A 15241-nucleotide genomic window follows, 5' to 3' on the forward strand; every position below is an offset into this window, starting at 1 on the left:
TCCTCTTCCTCCTCCTCCTCCTCCTCTCTTCTTCCTCTTCCTCCTCTTCTTCCTCTTCCTCCTCCTCCTCTTCTTCTTCCTCTTCCTCCTCCTCCTCTTCTTCCTCTTCCTCCTCCTCCTCCTCCTTTCCCACCCAAACCCATTTCATCTTCTCCCCCCAGTCTGCCAGGCCGTAGGCAGATGTGGGGGCCGCGAGCCTGGGACCGCCAGCTAAAGCTTTGGGGCCCGAGTTTCCCACACCGCAGCCGCCCCATTCAAGCCATTGAAGGCCGCCTGAGAACGGAAGTGTGCCTGGTTACAAGCCGAATTAGCGATGCTATTTGACTTTCCTTTGTGCCGGGGTGAGAATCGGGATGGGGGGGGGGCGGGGGGGGGCAGGGCAGAACGCGTCCCTCGAAAGGGCCATCTGCATTGCATTGACCGGCTCCAAAAGCCATTGATCACCAGGGAGGAGGGGGCCGCTCAAAAGAGGCTGGGGGAAAGCTGGTCTTTTGCCCCCCCCCTCCACGCCACGGTGGAACATCTGGCCTGGGTTGGAGGCCAAGGGATGGAGGACGGAGGAGCGAGGGGGGGGGGGGCACGAGGAACAGGGGAGAGTTGGAAAGAATGGCAGATATTTGGAGGCGGGGGGGGGGGGATTAAAGGATGCCCCCAGTTCTTTTGGGTGTTGTTTGAAGGTGTTTCACTTCCTCATCCCAAGAAGCTTCTTCAGTTCTTTGGTTGTTCTTTGAAGACGTTTCGCTTCTCATCCCAGAAGCTTCTTCAACTCTATTGTTTTTCTTTGAAGACGTTTCACTTCTCATCCCAGAAGCTTCTTCAATTCTATTGTTTTTCTTTGAAGACGTTTCACTTCCTCAACCCAGAAGCTTCTTCAGTTCTTTGGTTGTTCTTTGAAGACGTTTCGCTTCTCATCCCAGAAGCTTCTTCGGCTCTGACTGGATGGCGGGGAGCTGAAGAAGCTTCCCAGATGAGAAGCAAAAGGTCTTCGGAGAAAAACAAAGAAATCTTGGGAGGGGTGAAATCACCTTTGGGACCACCCTGACCTGGATGGCCGAGAACCTCCATAGACACGCGGCCATCCAAATCCGAATAGAGCTGGAAGGGACCTCAGAGATCCTCTAGTCCAGCCCCTGGCTCAAGCAGGAGACCCTGGACAGGGTGAGGAAGAGGAGGGCAATTTTAGTCTCCGTTGGGAAGCCAACCGCCAGCTCGGTTCGTGGGGGTGGGGTGGGGGGGTTTCCCAGCAGCCCTGAGAAAACCTCAAAGCAACCTGTTCCTTTTTGGAGACCCCATTGATTCTTCCCATCGGGCACCAGTCTGTGCAGCAGGCTGGGCGGTTGCAGAGGGAGGGGGTGGGTGGGAGAAAGAAAGGTCAGATCTTTCCCACATCCCGGGACCCTGCCCCACAAGCCCGGCCTTTGTTTCACCCACTGCCGGGGCTATTTACGTGCAAAAGAGCTCCTCCCTCCCTCCCAGCCCCTCCCCAGCCAAAGCAGGAAATCATAAATCCCCCTTAGGCCCTGGAGGGACCGTCGGTCGTGGGGCTGGGGGCGGTGGGAATTTGCAGGAGGCAGGAGGATAAAAGGCCGGGGGAGCGTGTGTGGATTTGGGGGGGGGTGAAGAAGAGGGAACCCAGTCAAGAGACTGAGCTGTACCCAGAAGTTTTTGGGGGGAGTGGGTGGATGGGAGCGACACGGGGAAGGGGGACATGAGGAGGGATGGAGGAGCGTGCAAAGTGGCCTCTGAGCTTTGGCAAGGGTCTTTTCCCTCCCCACCCCCCCCCCCGGCCAGAGGTTGGCATGGCAAGACTGACTTTTGGAGGTTGGCACTGTGCCATAAGAAGGGATTGGACAACCACTTGTCTGAAATGGTCTCGGGTATCCTGCCTGAGCAGGAGGTTGGACTAGAAGACCTCCAAGGCCCCTTTCCATTCATTCTATCCTATTCTATTCTTCATTTCTTCTATTCTATTCTATCCTATTCTTTATTTATTCTATCCTATTCTTCATTTATTCTATCCTATTCTTCATTTCTTCTATTCTATTCTTCATTTATTCTATTCTATTCTATTCTTTATTTATTCTATCCCATTCTTCATTCGTTCTGTTCTGTTCTATTCTATCCTATTCTTTATTTATTCTATTCTATTCTATCCTATTTATTCTATCCTATTCTTCATTTATTCTATTCTATTCTTCATTTGTTCTGTTCTATTCTTCATCTATCCTATCCTATTCTATTCATCTATCCTATTCTGTTCTTCATTTACTCTATTCTATTCTTCATTTATTCTATTCTATCCTATTCTTTATTTATTCTATTCTATTCTTCATTTATTCTATTCTATTCTTCATTTATTCTATTCTATCCTATTCTTCATTTGTTCTGTTTTATTCTTCATTTATTCTATTCTATTCTTCATCTAGCCTAGCCTAACCTAGCCTATTCTTCATTTATCGTATTTTATTCTATTCTTCATTTATTCTATTCTATCCTATCCTATTCTTCATTTACTCTATTCTATTCTTGATTTGTTCTATTCTATTCTTCATCTATCCTATCCTATCCTATCCTATCCTATCCTATCCTATCCTTCATTTATTCTCTTCTCTTCTCTTGGTATTGTGTGGGTTGGCACCAGGCAGCGGCAACTTTTTCCTTGCCCCTTTTCTGCCTACTTCCCTGATCATTAAACCAGCTTTGCCATCTTCTTAGAGGGTGGGGGTGGCAGCATGAAAAAAAGAGACCCCCCTGCTCCCACACAGCCTCTAAAATGGGGGGGGGATTTCTCTTTCTTCCTGCCGTGTGTGTGTGTGTGTGTGTGTGTGTGTGTATGTGTTTCCTTGGCGTCCTGTGCAGTTTCCCCTCCCTTGCAAGGAACCACGTGTTGTTGTGTTGTTTGCAGCGGGCCATAAACGCTCCTCCGTCAAAGGCCGGGTGGGTTTCAGCCTGTCCACCTTTCCCACACTCCCCCCTCGGGCATTCACACAATAGAAGTGTGCCTTGGCACAATCGGGGACATTAGTAACAGTGCTTGAACCTCAATGGTGGGCGGGAGGGAAGGACCGGTCCCAAAAGACCATCTGGTTAGTGGTGACAATCCCACATGGCCAATTGGGCCTGCTTTGATCTGCCTGCCCCCCGTCCTCCGTCCCTTTAAAATAAGTTTTTACGCCTTTTTCAGAAGTGTGGACTTCAACTCCCAGAATCCCCCACAGGGCTGGGGGGATTCTGGGAGTTGAAGTCCACGCCTCTTAAAAGTGGCTGGGATTTTCCTGGAAGAGCGATAAGATACCAATAGAGGGGAAAATAATTGGAAAAAAAAATATTTGAACGCACAGAACTGAATAGACTGACAGTAGAAATTAAAGAAAAAGAAGAATCTGAATATTAGATGGTATGGGGTTTGTTTTATCAATGGATAGAAAATAGAATGAACTAAAAGAGATTAGATGTGTTCATAGAGTAATAAGAAGAATTACTCTAATGGGTATATTGGATTTCATTTATATTATATATGTGGGAATGTGATCATTCTTATGTTGTTAAGAAGAATATTATTAGTAATTTTATTTTATTTTTTTATTTTTTTACTCATTTATTTCGTCAAATGCTTACAATATAATAAAAATAGGATAGAGTAGAATAGAATAAATAAATAATAGAATAAATGAATAGAATAGAATTAGAATAGAATAGAGAATATACAGAATAGAAATAGAAATAGAAATAGAAATAGAAATAGAATAGAATAGAATAGAATAGAATAGAATAGAATAGAATAGAATTCTTTTTTATTGACCAAGTGTGATTGGACACACAAGGAATTTGTCTTGGTGCAAATGCTCTCAGTGTAAATAGAATAGAATAGAATAGAATAAATGAAGAGTAAAATAGATAACAATAGAATAAGAATAGAGTAGAGTAGAGTAGAGTAGAGTAGAGTAGAGTAGAATAGAATAGAACAGAATAGAATAGAATAGAATAGAATAGAATAGAATAGAATAGAATGGAATAGAGAATTCTTTATTGGCCAAGTGTGATTGGACACACAAGGAATTTGTCTTGGTGCAAATGCTCTCAGTGTAAATAGAATAGAATAGAATAAATGAAGAGTAAAATAGATTACAATAGAATAAGAATAGAGTAGAGTAGAGTAGAGTAGAGTAGAGTAGAGTAGAGTAGAGTAGAGTAGAATAGAATAAGGAATGGAATGGAATGGAATGGAATGGAATGGAATAGAATAAGGAATAGAATGGAATGGAATGGAATGGAATGGAATGGAATGGAATGGAATGGAATGGAATAGAATAGAATAGAATAGAATAGAATAGAATAGAGAATTCTTTATTGGCCAAGTGTGATTGGACACACAAGGAATTTGTCTTGGGGCAAATGCTCTCAGTGTCCATAAAAGAAAAGATGCATTCGCCAAGAGTCAAGAATCATCAGGTACAACCCTTAATAATAGTCATAGGGTTATATAGTATATGGAATATAGTCATAGGGTACAAATAAGCAATCCAATCATACTAGGAAACAGTCAATATAAATTGTTAGGATACAAACGACAAAGTTACAGTCATACAGTCACAAGTGCGAGGGGAGGGGCGATAAGGAGGGATGAGAAGATTAACAGTAATATTACTATTACGATACTAATACTGTAATTGGACAGTGTTGAGGGAATCGACTTGAAAACTCCCGATATAGCATTAATATGGTGCTAGACCGTCATCAAAATATTTATATATAATTTTTTTAAAAAACTGGACTTTGTTTTTAAAGGAATGCTACTGATCCCAGATTGAGTGGGGGCTGCTCGGAAAAGGGGAAAGGGGAGACTGTGTGTGTGTAGAGATGATTCCCCCCCCCCCCAGGGATTCTGGCACTTTTGGCCATGGGGGGCTTCGAGTCAGGGCATTGAAAATCAGTCTAGCGTGGGCTAAACGGGGCCTCCCACCACCCCCCCCGCCCAGGCTCCCACCACGAGCCTGGATTGGCCAGGCGAGTGTGGGAAACGGCAACTTGTGTGAAACCCACAACGTTTCCCCAGCCAGGGACGGGTATAAATAGAGGAAGGGCTGGGGAGGTTGCATCCAGCTGATAAGGCAACCTTTCAAAGTCCCCTGCTCTCTCTTGACTCGCCCACCGACCGAGGAAATGGCCCCCGCTGGCAGCGTCGGATGCCACTTACCCCTGGAGGGAGAGAAGAGGCTGGCCAAGGAAAAAAATAAGGTAATTTGGAGGGTGTGGGGCGTGTGCCAGCTGCAAACCTGGGTGCTCCATCCCTGGAGGTTTTTAAAAGAAGAGATTGGACAGCTGTTTGCCCGGAATGGGATACGGTTTCTTGCCTAAGGAGGGGGTTGGACTAGAAGACCTCTGAGGTCCCCTTCCAGCTCTATTTCTGATTGATTGGTTGGTTGAAATGGTCTAGGGTCTCCTGCTTGAGCAGGGGGTTGGATTCAGCCTGCTGTGAAGAGGCAGGGAAAGAAAGAAAGAAAGAAAGAAAGAAAGAAAGAAAGAAAGAAAGAAAGAAAGAAAGAAAGAAAGAAAGAAAGAAAGAAACTGCAAGGGGGAAAAAAGTGTCCAGTTGGAGCTCTCTAGAGAAGGATGTATGCCCAGTAGAATCGTTGAAACAGAAGGCACCTCAGAGGTCATCCAATCCAACCCCTCCTGCCCAGATAACAGCTTGGTAGTTATCCTCTGTTTGAAGGCCACCCTTTAAAAAAAAAGAACAGATAAATCTAAATTTGATTGCAAGAAACATAGTTTTTCTAAAGGGAGGAAAGTTTTCCCCCCATTTCCTCAAAATCTCACGACTGCTGCTTCCTAGGTTTTGTGTTTAGCTTGAAGTTTTAATATTTCTTTTTCCTTCCTTCCTTCCTTCCTTCCTTCCTTCCTTCCTTCTCTTCTCTTCTCTTCTCTTCTCTTCTCTTCTCTTCTCTTCTCTTCTCTCTCACAGCTGAGGAAACCAGTGGTGGAGAAAATGCGCCGTGACCGAATTAACAGCAGCATCGACCAGCTAAAAGTTTTGCTGGAGAGGGAATTCCAGTGCCATCAACCTAACACCAAGTTGGAAAAAGCTGACATTTTAGAAACCGCCGTCAGTTATTTGAAGAAACAGTGTCAGATGCAGGAATCAGGTAAATGCAAAACCAAGATTGACATCTAAGTCAGGGCCCAGTCTTTCTAATTAGATGCACAGTATATAAATGAGAAGGGAAGGCGAGGAAAGTTGTGCTTTTAAATTTCTGGTGGGATTATAAAATCCTCCTTTTGTAAACCGGGTTATAAAAGAAACTTCTTCTTACAATCTTGTAAGAAACGAGATGGGTGGCCAAAGGAATGTCATTAATTCGAGCTTTGGAAGTGTTTCTTTTGAGGTTTCATTTGTTGGAAGACCTAGCAAACCAAGCTTGCAAAAGAAACAGAGGTAGATATATTTGTGGACCAAACACAATAAGATAAGGAGGAATCTGTAAGGCTTTCAGCCTAGTTTTTACATACTCTTATTTAAAAGCATCCTTTGCCTGGTTCCTGAACTTAAAAAACACATCCAATCCCTGAATCGGAAACTCGGTTAAGGCCAAACCACAAAATGAAAGCCATTCTATAGATCCAGGAGCCGGGTTTCGACTTATTAAACATGTCCAAGCCACTCTCGATCCATCCTCCTTCCTGCCTACCTCGCAAAGGTGTTGGGACAGTCCTGGAGGGCAAAATATGGCCTCTTTCTTTTGACCCAACTGACCAATCATCATCTTCTGTTTAAAGACCCCGTAATCCCTTGCGGGGGTGGAGTCTTGTTGCAACTGAATGGAGCGGAGTGTTTTACTGGCCGGATGCCCTTCCTGTCACCAGGGCGGGAGTTTTATTATATTCTCATCGCGCCCAGAGAGAGAGAAATAGGATCGAACTCAGCCTCCTTCCTCTAGGCCACCTCTGAGCAAATTGACAAACACAACGAGAATATTTGCAAAGCTTTTCTCTCGCCTCCAAGCGGGCGATTGACTGCGGTCCGTCTTGTCTTGTCTTTCCAGGCGGGAGAAACCCCGAATTCGATTTCCACACGGGTTACCTGCGCTGTTTAAGGGAAGCCTTCTCTTTCCTCTCCTTCTGCCAGTCCAAGAGAGAGACCCAAGCGCGGCTCATCAAACACTTCTGCAACATTCACACCCTCTCCGACGCCGACGCCTTCTCCCTCCTCTCGTCTCCTGCGCCCAAGAAGCCGCCGGCGGAAAAGAGGCCCACCCTGGCGGCCTCGGCCTTCATCTGGAGGCCGTGGTAGAGCAGGTGGCCTGAGAACCATCAAGCCACGGAACAGATGTCGCCCCGCGGAAGCTGTGGGAGCGCCACCATTGGAGACCTTCAAGAAGAGACTGGACCGCCATTGGTCAGAAGTGGTGTAGGGTCTTCCGCTTGGGCGGAAGGGGGGGTTGGACTAGATGACCTATAAGGTCCCTTCCAACTCTGATGATCGGTTATCTGTTACCTGAAGACACCCACCCACCCCGAATAAGTCATTTGCAAGACCCTCCCACTCCCGGTTAGGAAACGGGGGTGGGGTTCCAGCCAGGAGAAGAATAAGGGGGGGTGGGCTTTTTTTTCTACCCCCTGTTGTTGAGCGTGTTTTTTTTTTCCTTCATAGTGAAGGGATGAGTTCTGCAGGAACAGAGAGAGAGATACACTGATATATATATATACATATCTATATATATATAGACTCTCTGGGAATGTGATGTCAGGAGTAGTTTGTATCAAAAAAGCTGACCTCCTCTTTCTTTTCCTTCCTTCCTTCCTTCCTTTTTCTTTCCTCCCTCCCTTGCTTCTCTTGCTTTTTATTCCTTGCTTTTTTCCTTCTTTCTGTCCTTCCTCTCTCCCTCTCTCTCTTTATTTCCTTCCCTCCTCCCTCCCTCCCTCTTTCCTTCCCTCCCTCCCCATCTCCTTCCCTTTCCACCTCCCTCCTTCTCTCCTTCTTTCCTCCCTTCCCCTTCCTCCCTCCCTCCTCCCTTCCCTCCCTGTTTTCCCTCCTTCCTTGCTTGCTTCTCTCCCTCCCCTCCTCCCTCCCTCCCTCTTTCCTTCCCTCCCTCCCCATCTCCTTCCCTTTCCACCTCCCTCCTTCTCTCCTTCTTTCCTCCCTTCCCCTCCTCCCTCCCTCCTCCTCCCTTCCCTCCCTCCTTCCTTCCCTCCCTCCTTCCTTCCCTCCCTTTCCATCTCCCTCCTTCCTTCCTTTCTTCCTTCCTTCCCTCCCTCCCCCTAACCCTCACCCCTTCCCATTTTTAAGGGACCCTCACCCTGCAAATCCAGTACTCCCTCGGGAGATGGGCTTTATAATATTTCTTTCATTTTTGTCAGAAATCTCCTCGCCTTTTGTGAAGGCTCTGGTGACTTATGTACCTTTAATAAAGAGAAAGATTTCATGGAAGTGACCGGCCAGAGAACTTTCTATCCATGGATGATGCTTTCAGATTATTGCTGTCATTTAAATTCCTCTGATGCCAATTAAATATATGCCAATTAAATATATGTATATGTGTGTGTGTATACACACACACACACATGCGTGTTTTTACATCCCTGTGGGTGAATTCTTCCTTTCAGATTGCAGAATAGTTCATCACACAAATAAATACAAAACACAAAAGGGAGCTGTCCTTGGGATGCAATTATAAGACGGGGTTGTGGTTTTCTGGGTAGACTGCTCCTGTACACGGCAGCTCCATTGCTGGAGCAAAGCCACTTCTTTTCCATTCAGTTTTGTTTCTTGCAAAAGTCCAAGATGTCGACTTCCAATGAAATCAGTTCACACCTCCTTTTTCCCAGATCCCAAACCTTGTAAGGTTACAAAAAAAAAAAAAAAACTTAATTTGTTGACGGCAATAATGTATGGAGCACTACGCCACGCGTTTCTTAGCTTGGGATCTCTGTTTAAGGCTGGGTTGACTTTAAACTATTGCAATTATTTCTTATCCATTCTTGGGAGGTGCCAAAAACACCACCACCACCCAAAAAAATTGTGTTATGGGGCAGCTAAGGAAAAATAGGGGTCCAGTTAAACAGAGGAATGAAGAATCATTGATTCAATCAAATATCATGAGCTAATTTCACCAATCACATCTTGGGGTCATAAATTCCTGAGTGAAATTGTAGAATCGCTGAATTATAACATGTGAAGTTATCAAAAAGAACCAACCTGAATCCTTGCCAAATTTAATATGCTGAGGCATATTAAATTGTATCCATTTTAAGAGGTATGGACTTCAACTCCCAGAATTCCCATGGGGAATTCTGGGAGCTGAAGTCCACACATCTTTAAAGAGGTTAAGGAAAGAAAAGGAGGGAAGAAGTGAGAGAGAAAGGGAGAGGGAAAGGGAAAGGAGAGGGACAAGAGGAAAGAGAAGGAAAGGAAAATTAAATTATAAAAAATAAGATGGATAAGAGAAGACAGAGAATTTTCTAAAACTAGGTGCAACCTCAGAGGTGGAGGGTTTTGCCTGTTTGCAATGCAAATCCCATCATCCTTGCTCCTGCCACCTCAGACTGATGGGAGTGGTAGTCCAAATCACCCCACTACATTGGCTTTGCACCTTTTTTTAAAAAAATAAATGCCTTTAACCCCAGCCGATTCCCACCCAGCCACCTTCCCTCCCCGTGCGCCTTTTTCCTGGGGTTCCCAGGGGGGGGACGACAATGTGATGTTTATGACGTTGACCCCTTCCGCCCTTGGAGGCCCTTCTGGACAATAGCCCCTATTAACCCCCAGCCTGGCCCACTCACCCCATTGTCTACTGGGGCATTTCCCACCCTTTGGGCAAAGCCTTGAAAATGTTCAAAAGGGAACCAAAGAAACGTGCCAAGGGTTGCCATTCAGCCCAGGGGAAAGCAGGTCTGGGAGGATCAGGCTGTTTTCTCAGAAGTCCCTTTTGGAAAAATCTGGGAACAGCCTTACCCCCTCCCCTAAATCTCTCTCTCTCATCTATCTATCAATCATCTATCTATCATTTATCTATCTATATCTATATCATGTCTCATCTTATCTATCTATCTATCTATCTATCTATCTATCTATCTATCTATCTAATCTATATCTATCATATATCTATCTCTCTGTATCTATATCTATATCTATCTATCTTTCATCCATCTATCATCTATTTATCTACCTCTATCTCTATCTATCTATCTATCTATCTATCTATCTATCTATCTATCTATCTATCTCTATATTTATATTTCTATCTATCATCTATCTATCTATCTATCTCTATCAATCTAGCTATCATCTCTCTCTTTATATATATAATCTATCTATCTCTCATCTATATCTATATATCTATATCTATCTATCATCTATCTATCTGTCATTATCTATCACCTATTTTTCTATCTCTAGATATCATCTATCTATCTACCATCTATATCTATCTATCATCTCTCTCTCTTTATATCTTTAATCTATCTATCAATCTCTCATCTATATCTACAGTATATATCTTATCTATCTATCTATCTATCTATCTATCTATCTATCTATCTATCTATCATCTATCTATCTGTATCTATATATCTATATCTATATGTATCTATCTATCATCCATCTATCATCTATTTTTCTATCTCTATCTATCTCTAACGATCATCTATCTATCTATCTACCATCTCTATCTATCTATCTATCTATCTATCTATCTATCTATTCATAGAAAAGCATCCCAGATCGATGTCTTTTGGAAACTTAAAACTCTTTTACCCTTATTATCATTTTTTGGCACAACGTATTGATCCCAAACACTCCCGATATTTATTTCTACGATCCCTTCTTCCTCTTCCCTCCCTCTCTCTCCTCATTTCTGGCCTCTCCTTAACCTACAGATTAAAAAATATATATATTAAAATTAAAAGGGGATTTGCCCACCCACCCACCCCCTCCCCAAGCTGGGTCAGGGAAGTGTGGTGCCCATGGCCAGTGTCTCCATCTCAAAGGGGCGACTCCAAGGGGGTCAGGACCTGATGCTTGGCTGGTGGTGTGACCCGATAGACGTTCTTTTTCCCACACCGCGGCTCATTCATGGGATTAAAAGGCCCAACAAAGGACATGAGCTGAGAGCATCTGGCCTGCAGGGATCCGATTTGGGAGGGGAGAAGGGGGGGGGAGATATATAGATGCATGTACTTTCTCCATGCTGGCAAGCTTTTGAGCCACACAGGACGCTTGGTGGCGGAACCCGCCATTCTCTGAAGCCGCACGATCAAAATTCAGCCTGACTCGTATTTATGACAGTGGCGGGATCCCCTTACGACGATGGAGAAAGCCAGATTCACTCCATGGCCAGGGGCTGGGGATTAAGTTGATCGGCTGTCGGGATTTACTTCACTGCTGTGGCCGAGGCCAAGCTCGCTTAAGCGATGTCTCACTTAGCAGCAGAACTGTTGGTGGTGGTGGTGGGGGCTCGATGGCCGGTCGTTAGCCGAGGATTACCGGCACGCACAGACCGCCCTGTGTGTGGGGGGGCGGGGAGAATAAAAATTGAAATATTTCCTCCTTCGAAATTGCTTTTGCTCAAATTCGCCATCCTCTTTCCAATTTGCAGGTTTTGACAGCCAATATTTTCCCCACATCGATATTTCTCCCCTTGCAAAACTCATGTTTTCTTATTTTAAAAAAGGAAAAAGGGAAGGTCATTTATTTACAGAAGGTTAACAGAGTTGGAAGGGACCTAGTAGGTCATCTAGTCCAACCCTCCATCCCACCCCCTGCCCAAGCTGGGGGCATTAACACTATTTCTTACAGATGGCAGTCCAGTCTCTTCTTGAAATGTAAACTTAAACCCTTTATTCTCATGCCAACAAAAATTAGGGTACAGCCAAATACACTTACTTACAGATTAACAGAGTTGGAAGGGACCTGATAGGTCATCTAGCCCAACCCACTCACCGACCCATCCAAGCAGGAGACCTTAACACCATTTCTGACAGATGGCAGTGCAGTCTCTTCTTGAAATTTAAACTTATATTTGTGGTCATCCTGACTAGCGGCTGGTCAGAGTCTAATCTTCTGGAATTCACCCACTTTCTTTCTAAATGTGTGGCTGTTGGCACATCTGGTGGCAGAGAGTTCCCCAGGATAACCTGTTTTTTGATATATATTTTTCGTATGTGTGACTTCCTCTCTGTTTTTATTTATTGCTTTGGAAATCAAATCAAGCTGGTTCAGATGCCTTCTTGTCTTTAAATTCCTCACACCAAAGTGTATTCATATTGCAATTACCCCCTGGTTCCTTGCAAAAAAATGCAATTTAAACTTATATTTGTGGTCATCCTGACTAATGGCTGGTCAGAGTCTAATCTGGAATTTAACCCATTTTAACAAAAAGCCCAAATTCTCAGGTCGTGGAGGCAACGTGCCACAAAAGTGAGCCTTTCCAAGTTAATTTTGGGGGGTGGGGGGGGTGCTTGATACCCCCCCCCAAATACCTCTCCAACATCAAGCTCCCACAATCCCATCATAATAGCCTAGGCTATTTCCCACGGTTTCTTTCTTTCTTTCTTTCTTTCTTTCTTTCTTTCTTTCTTTCTTTCTTTCTTTCTTTCTTTCTTTCTTTCTTTCTTTCTTTCTTTCTTTCTTTCTTTCTTTCTTTCTTTCTTTCTTTCTTTCTTTCTTTCTTTCTTTCTTTCTTTCTTTCTTTCTTTCTTTCTTTCTTTCTTTCTTCTTTTCCTGTCAATCTTTTGGAGCCCTTCTTGTTATTCAGAGCAAGACCACCTGTTCCTTGGGGATCTGGCTATTGTCTGGCGTCGATTCACAGTTAATTTACCATCCCATAATAGACGAGTTGGCCATTGTCCCGGGACAAGGGTGAGGATTGGACAAGAGTGTGGGAAACGCCAAGGCTGGCCGAACCCAGGCTTTTGAAAGACAGCGCCGGGGTATAAAGAGACGCTCTCCGTTTCCCCCACTGCACTTAACAAGCCAGAGATTGGCTTGGAATGCTGGCTTGTGCTGGCTGCGCGGCCTTCTCCCAGGACACCCCAAAGGAAAAGAGCCTGTAAGTATCTTATTTGTTTATTTTTCCCTCCTTTTTTCCATCTGGAATCCTTCTGAGTTTGACTTCTGACGTGGATTCAGAAGGGAAGAGAGAGAGAGAGAGACAGTGGGGTCTAATTTTTCTCCCTGTGCTTCTTTCTGGGGCTGCAAGTAGCCAGGATGGATGGAGGGAAGCCATGATGACACAGAAGCCAGCATGGGAAAGAAGGATGAGAAAACGACTTCTGCAGACACCACTTTGAGAGCTGAGAGCTGAGCCCCCAAAATACAGCCATGGTGAGTGTACACCTGATTATTTCTTCTCTTTCTTTTCTTTCTTTCTTTCTTTCTTTCTTTCTTTCTTTCTTTCTTTCCTTCCTTCCTTCCTTCCTTCCTTCCTTCCTTCCTTCCTTCCTTCCTTCCTTCCTTCCTTCCTTCTTGCCACAGGTGTTGTGTGAATGCAGCCCAAGGACATAAGAGTCGAGACAGGGCAAAAGGAGCTTCTTTCTAACAGATAATCAGGGTTGGAAGGGACCTAAAAGGTCATCTGTCCAACCCCCAAATAACTAAGTCCTTTGTTACCTGTCCCAGAATCACTTCTTTAAACTCTTTTTTTTCTTTTTTGCAGGAAGAACATTTTCTACCCGAAACCAGGGCAGCATCTTCTCAGCAAGGAGTTTGCAGATCCCAGCTCTCCGCTCGACCGAGTCTTAAATCTTTGCCCCAATCTTACGGCGATGCTTATCAAGAATACAGCGGATTCTCCAGAAGGGACCAACTCAGAAGGAGAACATCAAGGCTGGAAGGCTTTTTGGACTGAAGGAGTGGGTGGGATTTTCTTGGACCCCTGTCAGAAAATCCATTTTTGTGGTTTTTTTTTGCTGGATTTAGCAAAGATACGAGCAGTTTTTGTTTCTTTCCCATTCTTTAGCATGTCTGGTAAACCCAGGGGTTGAAATTAAAATGTCAGGATTAAGCTTTCGTCCTTCATTTCCGTTTTCCTCCCTCTCTTCCTCCCTTCCCATTTCCTTCCTTCCTTTCCTATTTTCCTTCTTCCCTTCCTTCCTCCTTCCCCTTCCATCTCCTCCCTCCCTTTTGCTTCCTCCCTCCCCCCTCTTCCTCCCTCCTCCCTCCCTCTCTTCCTTCCTCCCCCTCTCCTTCCTTCCCATCTCTCCTTCCTTCTTTCCTTCCTCCATCCCTCTCTCCTTCTTCTCTCCCTTCTTCCCCCCTCTCCTTCCTTCCTGTCTCTCCTCCCTCCCTCCCTCCTTCCTTCTTTCCTTCCTCTCTTCCTTCCTCATTTCCTTCCTTCTATATCTTAGCATTTAGGGAAGCTTGTTTCGAAGTTCTATGACATTTTTCTATCCTATTTCTCTGCCAAGAGGGTTCATTCTATATTGCAATGCAATATTTCAAGGCCATTCTCGGAAATGGCTTGGCTTCCGAAAAGGGAGTGCTTGTGTTCACAGTTGAACAAAGGCCTTTAATAAAGGCCCATGTTAAGTTGTGCGTCCTTATAGGAACCAGGGTAACAGCCTCATGGTTTGGTTTTCTTCAGTCAAAGGTTTTTAAGGGTGGTGTGTGTACATTCCAGTCATTCTTTTCTCTCTCTCTCTCTCTCTCCTTGTGTATGTGTGTATACAGATGCACTTGTGTTACAGAGTCCTTACAGGACGAAAATGTTGTTGATGTGAATATGCATTGAAATTTGTACCCTGGTATCAGGGGGCACAATTGAAGCTTTTACACAATAATGAGGAAGAGGAAAATAAATAAATAAAAATACATTTTTCATCCATCTCACTGCATCCAAGTGTCTTCTTCTGAATAGGATAAGCATGGGGGTTGGACTAGAAGACCTCCAAGGTCCCTTCCAACTGTTATTTTGTTTTGAATGGGTGCAAGACTCCTTAGCTGGGTGGAGAATGTAGCCAATTGTGGTTTGATGGAGAAATCACTTAAGCAATCATGGCTTAGAGTGTCGTAAAAACAGCTGTTCTGTCCGGTGCTGTTTATCCTATTTAACACTATACAGAAGCCTGATGATGGCAGATGAGATTCTGCCGAAACGTTGCTACAACTTTAAAAGCACAACTACAATGACGTGGGAAAATACCCGAACAAAGCTGAATGCCATACACACACACACACACACACACACACACACACACACACATATTGTATGTGTGACTTCCACGGTTTTTATTTATTTGCATGGAA

At 44.3% G+C, this 15241-nt stretch overlaps 1 protein-coding gene and 2 long non-coding RNA genes across 4 annotated transcripts; 2 read left to right on the forward strand and 1 right to left on the reverse strand.

Annotated features, from left to right (window-relative positions):
* Positions 1 to 175: 175 nt before the first annotated feature.
* On the forward strand, positions 176 to 8038 carry LOC113425866 (transcription factor HES-5-like). Of its 2 annotated transcripts, XM_087944372.1 has the most exons (4): positions 176 to 341; positions 982 to 1158; positions 5966 to 6146; positions 7044 to 8038. In XM_087944372.1, exons 3-4 carry the CDS (start codon positions 5990 to 5992, stop codon positions 7289 to 7291), a joined length of 405 nt encoding a protein of 134 aa, XP_087800498.1. In that variant the 5' UTR covers positions 176 to 341; positions 982 to 1158; positions 5966 to 5989; the 3' UTR covers positions 7292 to 8038. The 2 variants fall into 2 exon arrangements, with proteins under 2 accessions (XP_087800498.1, XP_026543933.2); XM_026688148.2 differs by lacking the exons at positions 176 to 341; positions 982 to 1158 and adding an exon at positions 4346 to 5238 and having other exon boundaries at positions 7044 to 7737.
* A 4697-nt stretch (positions 8039 to 12735) lies between these two features.
* LOC113425867 (uncharacterized) lies at positions 12736 to 14266 on the forward strand. The gene is made up of 3 exons (XR_003372632.2): positions 12736 to 13046; positions 13197 to 13321; positions 13653 to 14266. It is a non-coding gene; the product is annotated as an uncharacterized LOC113425867 (long non-coding RNA).
* LOC148129381 (uncharacterized) lies at positions 14219 to 15033 on the reverse strand. Its single transcript, XR_015745475.1, has 2 exons — positions 14377 to 15033; positions 14219 to 14271 (listed from the first exon to the last, which is right to left on the reverse strand). It is a non-coding gene; the product is annotated as an uncharacterized LOC148129381 (long non-coding RNA).
* Between the last annotated feature and the right edge of the window lie 208 nt (positions 15034 to 15241).

This window comes from Notechis scutatus, chromosome 16 (genome assembly GCF_049901735.1).
Source record: "Notechis scutatus isolate UNSWTSFEM ecotype Mainland chromosome 16, rNotScu1.2, whole genome shotgun sequence".
Lineage (NCBI taxonomy): Eukaryota > Metazoa > Chordata > Lepidosauria > Squamata > Elapidae > Notechis > Notechis scutatus.